Source organism: Tupaia chinensis, unplaced genomic scaffold (assembly GCF_000334495.1).
Source record: "Tupaia chinensis unplaced genomic scaffold, TupChi_1.0 Scaffold000201_1, whole genome shotgun sequence".
In the NCBI taxonomy this organism is placed as follows: domain Eukaryota; kingdom Metazoa; phylum Chordata; class Mammalia; order Scandentia; family Tupaiidae; genus Tupaia; species Tupaia belangeri.
In genome coordinates this window covers 3,394,009-3,403,319 of record NW_006159676.1, presented here as the reverse complement: position 1 = coordinate 3,403,319, position 9,311 = coordinate 3,394,009, and the positions used below count along the sequence as shown (strand labels likewise).

At 49.9% G+C, this 9,311-nt stretch overlaps 1 protein-coding gene across 1 annotated transcript in view; it reads left to right on the top strand.

The window, feature by feature from the left end:
• Positions 1-48: 48 nt before the first annotated feature.
• Positions 49-9,311, top strand: part of SIN3B (SIN3 transcription regulator family member B) — a gene marked incomplete in the record, with an annotated part of 50,449 nt that continues 41,186 nt past the window's right edge. The window contains 2 exon segments of the mRNA XM_014587292.1: positions 49-158; positions 4,748-4,901. Coding sequence (XP_014442778.1) covers positions 136-158; positions 4,748-4,901 — 177 coding nt within the window.

Genomic DNA, 9,311 nt, shown 5'->3' with positions numbered 1-9,311 from the left:
CCCCGAGGCCCCAATGAGCCCAGCCCACCCAGACCCTGTCCCCCGCTGCAGGTGGAGGACGCGCTGACCTACCTGGACCAGGTGAAGATCCGCTTCGGCAGCGACCCCGCCACCTACAACGGCTTCCTGGAGATCATGAAGGAGTTCAAGAGCCAGAGGTACCCTCGGGGCTCCTCCCCACCCGCAGGGGGCCCCCTGGGCTGGAGGTGGACCCCCCCCTCCCGGCTGCCCCTCCCCAGCCATCCCCAGCCAGGTGACCTTGCACGGGATGTGGAGCCTCTTGGAGCCTCAGCTTCGCCTGGAAAAAGGGGACTGACTGGGTCGAGCCCACCCTCTGGGGCCAGTTTTCGGGGTTTTTGCAAAGAGGGGAGAGGTTGGTTTGGGGGTAGAGGGCAGGGGTCAGTTCTGCTATGGGACTCAGATACTAATTTTTTAAGTAAGTTTTGTTCATTCAGGATGTGGAAGTGGATTCATTTTGTGTTTTCTTAAGCACGACGTGAAAATCATATATACCTTTTTTTAATTAAAAAAATTTTTTTTTCAGGAGAGGTGTTTGCTATAGGGCACATGCACTCACCAGAAAGACAGAGAGACAGAGACAGAAAGGGAAAAATCATCTCCCAAGGGGGATGGCCACGCCGCAATCCCTTCTCCTCCATTCTCCTCTCAGGATCTTGGGCATGCACGTACACATGCCCATTGTGAGTTTAAGCCTCCCAGTCCGGGATGCGAACCGTGGTAGACCACGTGGGAGTCTAGTGCCCTTAGCCACCATGCCACCTGCCTGCCCCCAAAAGAATACACATCTCGAATATTGAATTTCTTGGCACTCTCATTCCATTAAATCTTGTCTCCAGGATGTCTGTTTTGGCTCACCCTAGTCCCAGGCCCTCTTGGAAGAAAGGCCCGTGAAAGGCTTACCATGTGACCTGGCACTTAGAAAGCATTTAACACAACAAGCCGTTTTGGTAGGCACGGAATCTGGAGAGTTGGATAGATGGGAAATCTTAGGATCACGCTTGTGTTTTGCAGGAGGCTCGCTGTGACTTAGAATGAGTAAAGGACTTTCTTAGGTGTGCTTTGGTGTCAAGAGGCGGGACTAGAACTCAGACCCTTCTGACACGTAGATTCTTGCAGGTTGCAGTCCTACCATCCTGCTGCTGTCTCTTAGGGACATGGCAGGGCCACGCTGGTGTCTTTCACCATGACAGGTTTTGTTTTTAAATGACTTTTTTATTTAATTTATTATTAAGTTTGCTAGAGGACACATGTGCTTACCAGAGAGAGAGGGAAAGTGAGAAAGCAAGCCACCAGTTCTGGGGGGTCATTCTTGTGGTCAGCCATGTGGGAGTCCAGTACCTTACCTACCATACCACCTGCTGGCCCCCATAAACAACAGTTTTTGTTTTGTTTTGTTTTTATTGATTTTTTTTTTTCCCTATAGGGTACATGTGCTTGCTGGAGACCAAAAGTGAGAAATCACCCCCCCCTGGGGGAAGGCCACATCACAATCCTCTCTCCTCCATTCTCCTCTCAGGATCTGGGGCATGCACATACATGCACCCAGCATGAGTTTTTTCAGCCACCAGGTCCGGGACTTGAACCACAGTCGACTACATGGGAGTCCACAGATGTAACCATTACGCCATCTGCTGTTCCCCAAACATAATTTTTTTTTTTGGAGAGGTTTTTGCTATAGGGCATGTGCGCTTGCCAAACAGACAGAGAGACAGAGAGACAGAAAGCGAGAAATCACCCCCCGGGGGAATGGCTACGCCACAGTCCCTTCTCCTTTTCTCGGGGTCTTGGGCACGCACGCACACACACCTGGCATGAGTTTTAAGCCACCGGGTCCAGGATGTGAACCGTGGTCGACTACGTGGGAGTCCAGTGACATAGCCATTATACTAACTGCTGGTCCCCCTAAACATAATTTTAAGGCCAGGTTGCAGGCTTTGGTCATGAACAAGATCCTCCCCCTCACCTTATTTATTGATTTATTCATTTATTATGTTTTTACCATGTGGTGCATGCACTCCCTAGAGAGACAGAGAGAGGCAGTGTGAGAAATCACGCCCTGAGGGGATGGCCACACCACAGTCCCTCCTCCTCCATTCTCCTCTGTGGATTTTGGGTACTCATGCACATGCACCTGGCGTGAATTTCAAGCCACCAGGTTTGGGACTCGAACCACAGTCAGCTATGTGGGAGTCCAGTGCCTTAATCAGCATCCCACCTGCTAGTCGCCCCACCCCTGTCATATTCTTACGCATTTGTCATATTTGTAAGGCCTTTGGTATTTACGAATTGCAGTCAATTGTTCAGATCAAAGCATTTGTCTGGGATCCCCGATTCATGCAAAATGGGGAAATTTATCACATCACTTTCAGATACTTCATCTCCTACCACTTGTTGGAGTCTCGGACTTGTGGTCATCTCCCTATCATTTTTATTTATTTAATTTTGCCCCAGGGCACACACACTCGCCGGAGAGGGACAAAGACAGGAGGAGGAAAGTGAGAAATCACTCCTCTGGCAGGATGACCACACTATAGTTCATTAGTTTCTTCTTGGGACTTGGGACACACACACACACACGTGCACCTGGCGTGTTCTTTGAGCCACTGGTTCTGGGACTCAAACTGCACAGTTGGCCACGTGGGATCCAGTGCCTTAACTACCGTGCCACCTGCTGGCCCCTTCCCCAGCTCTGTTATAGTGGAATACATGTGATTGGAGTGTTTGGGGAGCTCTACTGCGGAAGCAGTCTGAGGCTCTCGCCAGGGGGACCTAGAATGGACAGTCACCTGCAGGTGCTACCTCATCCGTCACATTGTAGGTGGCTTTGTTGTCAGCTGAGCTCGTCACATGGCAGTACGGACGGCATTGGGAATAGAGTTGCTTTCTTTTTGGTAAGCTTTTTTTTTTTTTTTCTTTTAGAGGGATTTTTTGTTATAGGGCACATGCACTTGCCAGAGAGAGAGAGAGACAGAGAGACAGAAAGTGAGAAATCACCCCCCAAGGGGGAATGGCCACACCGCAGTCCCTTCTCCTCCATCGTCCTCTCAGGACTTTGGGAATGCACATACACTGGCCCCGCGCGGTTTTTTATTTTTTGAGAGTTTTTGCTATAGGGCGCGTGCGCTGGCCAGACAGACAGAAAGTGAGAAATCACCCCTCTGGGGTGGGATGGCCACACCGCAGTCCCCTCTCCTCCATTCTCCCCTCAGGATCCTGGGCATGCACGTACATGCACCCGGCGTGAGTTTAAGCCGCCGGGTCCGGGACTCAAACTGCGCTTGACTACATGAGAGTTCAGCGATATAGCCATTACACTAACTGCTGGTCCCTTAGCCTGATTTTTTTTTTAAGCCACCGGGTCCAGGACTTGATCCCAGGTTGACTGTGTGGTAGTTCAGTGACATAACCATTATGCCACCTGCTGGTCCCAGCATTTTAAACTCTTAGTCGTGATAGCGTGTGCGTGGACATGATAGAGAGAAGCACTTTTCATAGGGTCTCATCACACCGTGACCCCTTCCCCCAGCCCACCAGCTTAGGGTGCACGCTTGGTGCATTTCAGGCTGACCTCCAGCTCCGCGTACCCTAGCTACCTGGGCTGGGCCTCGATTTTGACTTTTTTTGTTTGTTTCGGTTTTAATTTGCCAGAGGGTATGTGTACTAGCCAGAGAGAGAAAGATAAAGAAGGAGAAAGCACCCCCAAGTCACAGCTCTCCTTGTTTTATTTCTCTTTTTTTTGAGAGGTTTATTGCTACAGTGCGCGTGCGCTCGCCAGACAGGCAGAGAGAGACAGAGAGACAGAAAGCAAGAAATCACCTCCCAGGGGGGATGGTCACGCTGCAATCCATTCTCCTCTCGGGATCTTGGGCACGCACGCACACATGCCTGGCGCGAGTTTTAAGCCACCGGGTCTGGGACGTGAACCGCAGTCGACTATGTGGGAGTCCAGTGACATAGCCATGACGCTAACTGCTGGTTCCTCACAGCTGTCTTTTCTCCTTTCATCTATCCTATTGAGATTTGGGGCACGTTCATGTATGCATCTGGCTCGTTTTCCAAGCTGCCGGGGCTGGGATTTGAACTGGGTAATCGGCCATGTGGGATCTGGCTTCTTTAACCATCAGGCCAGCCTCCAACTTCACTACTTTTTTTGTTTGTTTGTTTCAGATTTATTTATGCCATAGGGTACGTGGGCTCACTAGAGAGAAAGAAAGAGAAGGAAAGTGAGAAATCAATCCCCTGAGGGGATGGCCACCCCTCAGTCCCGTCTCTGTTCTCCTTTTGGGATTTTGGGCACTCACACACATGTGCCCAACATGATTTTATTTTTGGGAGGAAGGGGGAGGTTTTTGCTATAGGGTGCATGAGCTTGCCAGAAAGCGAGACAGAAAGTGAGAAATCACCCCCCCAGGGGGGATGACCACGCCACAATCCCTTCTCCATTCTCCTCTCGGGATCCTGGGCACGACGCACACACGCCTGGTATGAGTTTAAGCCGCCGGGTCCGGGACTCGAACCATTGTCAACTACATGGGAGTCCGGCGACGTAGCCGTTATGCCAACTGCTGGTCCTGCCAACATGATTTTCAAGCTGCCTGGTCCGGGACTTGAACCACCCAGTTGGTCATGTGGGATCCAGCACTTTCACCACCACACTGATTTCTCTTTTAATTTGCTCTCCAAAACCCTTTGCCCACCCGCATTGGTTCTTTTTTTTCTCTTGAAGCATCGATACTCCTGGAGTCATCAGACGCGTCTCTCAGCTCTTCCACGAACACCCCGACCTCATCGTGGGCTTCAACGCGTTCCTCCCCTTGGGGTATCGGATAGACATCCCCAAGAACGGCAAACTGAACATCCAGTCGCCTCTGGCGAGCCAGGTAGGCCACCGCGCTGGTCCGCGTGACCCGGGCCCCGACACAGTGCCCCGGGTGACTCAGGTCGGGCAGCTTGTCTGGTGTCGTTGCCAGCAAGCTCTTTAAAATTCATTCTTTTTCCAGACATGCTAATCCCTTCTCACACAGATGAAAATAGATCGAAACACCTACACAGGCAGCGTCTGCATTCCACATTGATCGGTGTGGGAGATTTAAATCAGGGATGGATGTCAGACAGGCATCCTCCTCTGACACACGGTTTTTACGTTGAGTCAAAACAAACGGCAGCAGCGGGTGCTGGGGTGAGGGGGGCGGCTAGAGCGTTTCCCGGTGGTGGTACCAGGCAGGCTTGCGCTGGTGCTGGAGTGGGTACTGTCATTGCTCCAGTGCCACCCGTACACTGAAGTGCTTGAGATGCATGTGGATAGCTGTTTTGTTTTAATTCATGTTATTTATTTATTACCGTTTTTTTTTTTTTGGAGAGGTTATTGCTGTAGGTTACGTGCGCTCGCCAGACAGACAGAGAGAGACAGAGAGACAGAAAGTGAGAAATCACCCCCCCCAAGGGGGATGGCCACGCCACAATCCCTTCTCCTCCATTCTCCTCTTGGGATCTTGAACACGCATGCACCCGCGCCCGCCGTGAGTTTAAGCAACTGGGTCTGAGACTCGAACTGTGGTCGACTACATGGGAGTCCAGCGACATAGCCATTATGTCATCTGCTGGTCCTATTATCATTTTTCAATTTGACCAGAGAGAAACAAGGAGCAAGAGAGAAAGCAGGCTGCCAAGTCTGGGACTCGAACCGTGGTTGGCCATGTGGGAGTCCAGAGCCTTTTAACCACCACGCCACCTGCCAGGCCTCCCCCTCTTTTTAAAATTTATTTGGAGAGCTGTTTTTATTGTTGCCTGTGCTTCATTTAATTGCTGATAGGGTCATTGGCTCAGCTCAGGCTTGGTGGCTTTGGGTTCTTCTTTCTGGGGTGACAGGTGACTGTCTCCTCTCTCTGCAGTCCTTTTTGTTTGTTTGTTCTTTTAATCTGCAGTGGGGCGCATGTGCTCGCTAGAGGAGATGGAGGTGGAGAGGGAGAATGTGAGAAAGCATCCCGCCACGGCCACACCTCGTTCCCCTCTCATAGGACACGCACACACCTGTGTTTTTCAAGGTTCCAGGTCTGGGACCTGAACCGTGCAGTCAGCCATATGCAGTCTAGCCGCCTCCACCACCATGCCCCCTGACTGGCCCTTCTTACTTGAAGGAGCTGCAGACTGTCTAAGAAAAGGAAACTGTTCAATAGTTGAGCTCCGTTCGAAGGTTACCGTTGTCTCTCTCCACCTCCGCACTCTCGCGTTTCGGGTGTAGTTCTTTGCTGCGGGGGCTGCCTGGTGCACTGTGGGATGTTTGGCAGCCTCCCTGGTCTCCACCCACTAGGCTGTCACACCGCCATGATAGCCCAAAATGTCTCAAGCTAGCCATAAGTGTCTCCGAGAGAAAAAACCCGCCCCGATGCAACCCGCCGGTGTAAGTGAACGGGCTTTCTCAATCTCCTCTACTCCCTGCCCCCGAAACTGTAGCTGGGAGCGTAAATACCTTCCGCTGGAAGCTTCTGGTAGGTCTCTCCATCCGCAGAGGGGATCGCAGAGGGTCGGGTTGATCAGGGCGCCAGGACTGGGAGTAAAATCAGGGAAAAGGAAAGTGGCAGGCCGGTCCTTCCCTGAATGGCTCGCGTGTAAATTTCTGCTTAGCTCCACCGTGGGCCTGCTGTCTTTTTAAAGCCGGTGCTAATGCTGCTGCTGCCTTTTTTTTCTTTTTTAATTTTTAAAAATTTATTTATTGGGGGGCTGGCAGGTGGTTTGGTGGTTAAGGGTGCTGGGACTCCCACACGCTGACCAAGGTTCGAGTCATGAACCTGGCGGCTTGGCTTGCTTTCTGACTTTCTCTCTCCCTCTCTCCCTCTCTCCCTCTCTCTCTCTCTCCCTCCCTCCCTCTCTGGTAAACTTGAAAAAATAATGTTTTAAAATTAATTTATTGGGACCAGCAGATAGCTTAATAGTTAAGTCACTAGATTCCCATGTATTCGATCACAGTTCAAGCCCTGGATCCAGAGGCTTAAAACTCACACTGAGGGAGCCAGCAGGTAGCGTGGTGGATAAAGGCATTGTATTCCTGCATGCTGCCAGCAGTTCGAGTCCCGGACCTGGTGATTTACTTTCTCACTTTCCCTTTCTCTCTGTCTCTGCTAAAATAATAATAAATGGAATTAATAAGTCATTCCTTTAAAAAAAAAAATCTCACTTGGTGTGTGTGTGTGTGTGTGTGTGTGTGTGTGTGTGTGTATGGCTGCCCAAGATCCCAAGAAGAGAAGGGAAAAGAGATTGTGGTATGGTCATCCGCCCCGGGGGGTGGTGGTGGTTTCTTGCTTTCTGTCTCTTTGTCTCTCTTTGGTGAGCGTACACGCCCTACCAGAAAGAGACAGAGAGAAGGAAAGTACCTGTTGAGGAAGACCATACTGTGATCTGTTCTCCCCTTAGGGTTTTGGGTATGCATACACATGTGCGTAGTGTTTTTTTTTTTTTTAAAGAATTATTTAATTTTATTCATTTTTTTTCCCAATCATTTAGGAAATTTTTATTTTATAAGAATTTATTTCATTTTATTTATTTATTTATTTTTTAATTTGACCAGAGAGAGAGGTCCAGGATTTGAACCATGGTCAGCAATGTGGAGTATCCAGCACCTTAACTGCCATGCCACTTGCTGGTCCCAGTTTTACTCATCATCATCATTTTTAGACGTGGTAGGGGATGGTGGAGAAGAGAAAGCGGAAGCCGCCAGGTCCAGGACTCAAACTGTGGTTGTTCATGTGGTAGTCTGGCGCCCTAACCACCATCCCACCTGCTGGCCCCATCCCAGCATGTTTTTTTTTTTTTGGAGAGGCTTTTGTTATAGGGCGCGTGCACTCACCACAAGAAAGACAGAGAGAGACAGAGAGACAGAAAGCGAGAAATCACCCCCCGGGAAGGATGGCCACACCACAATCCCTTCTCCTCCATTTTCCTCGGGATCTTGGGCACGCACGCACACGCGCCCAGTGTGAGTTTAAGCCACTCAGTCCGGGACTCAAACCATGATCAACTACATGGGAGTTCAGCGACATAGCCATTACGCTAACTGCTGGTCCCTTTATTTCTTTTTTAATAGACTTTTCTAGCCTTGCTGTTCTGAAGCACAGCTTCATGTTCTGGTTTTTGTTTTTCATTGTTTGTTCTATCATAAAGCCTCCCAGCCACTGACCAGGTGGATTCCAGCACCCTAACCATTACGCCACCTGCTGGCCCCATTCATTTTTTTCTTAAGGGTTTTGCCATAGGGTACATGTGCTCTCCAGAGAGAGAGAGAGACAGTGGGAGGGCCATCGTCGAGGAATGACCGAGACATAATCCCTTTTCCATTGTCCTCCTGGGATTTGGGGCACGCATGCCTACATATCTGATGTGATTTTCTTTTTTAGATTTATTTATTTATTCATTCATTCTCCAGTATGACTTTCAAGCTGCCAGGTCCAGGACTTGACTGGTGGTCGGCTATGTGATAGTCCAGCACCTTAACCACCACGCCACCTGCTGGCCCCCGTGTTTGTTTTTCATTGTTTATTCCATCGTAAAACCTGCCAGTGGCTGATAAGGTGGAATCCAGGGCCTTAACCACCATGCCGGTCCCCTGATTATTTTTTTTTTTAGTTTTTAAAGTTTATTATTTTAAGGGCCAGCAGGTTAAGGCTCTGGACTCCCACGTGGCCAACTGTGGTTTGAGTCCTGGACCCAGTGGCTTGAAACACACGGGGTCCGTGTGGGTGGTTACCCAAAATCGTGAGAGAAGACTAGGGAAGGGGTAGCGGCTTGGCCATCCCCCCTAAGGAGGATTTCTCTCCGTCTCTCTGTCTCCAGCAAGTGCACACACCCTATAGAAAAAAAAAACAAACAAAAAACGTTGATTATTTCTTCCATCAGTGGGAAAGACAGAGAAAGAGAGGGAGAGAGAATTTCAGTAAGATCCCTGAGCCAGCCCCAGGTTCTTGGGTCCTGGGCATCTGCTTGGCTCACTCAGAGGTCTCTGGGTGCAAACCCGGAACCTTCTTGCATGGATCAGGTTGTTGCATTTTACTGCTGTCCGCCATCTGTCCCCACCCCCATCTGTGGGTCCCCATTTAGACATGTTGACGTTCCCAACCGTGCTGACGGCAGGTGGCAGGTGGTTTCACACCTGAAAACAGTCTCACTGGAATGGGACCTCTGAAGGCATGGGAAGACTTCTTTCATACACAGCTGAACACGCGGCTCTGAAAAGGATTATTAAACTTCCACTTCCTGTGCATTTCTGCCCAATGCTAATTTTTTTTTTTTTTTTTTTT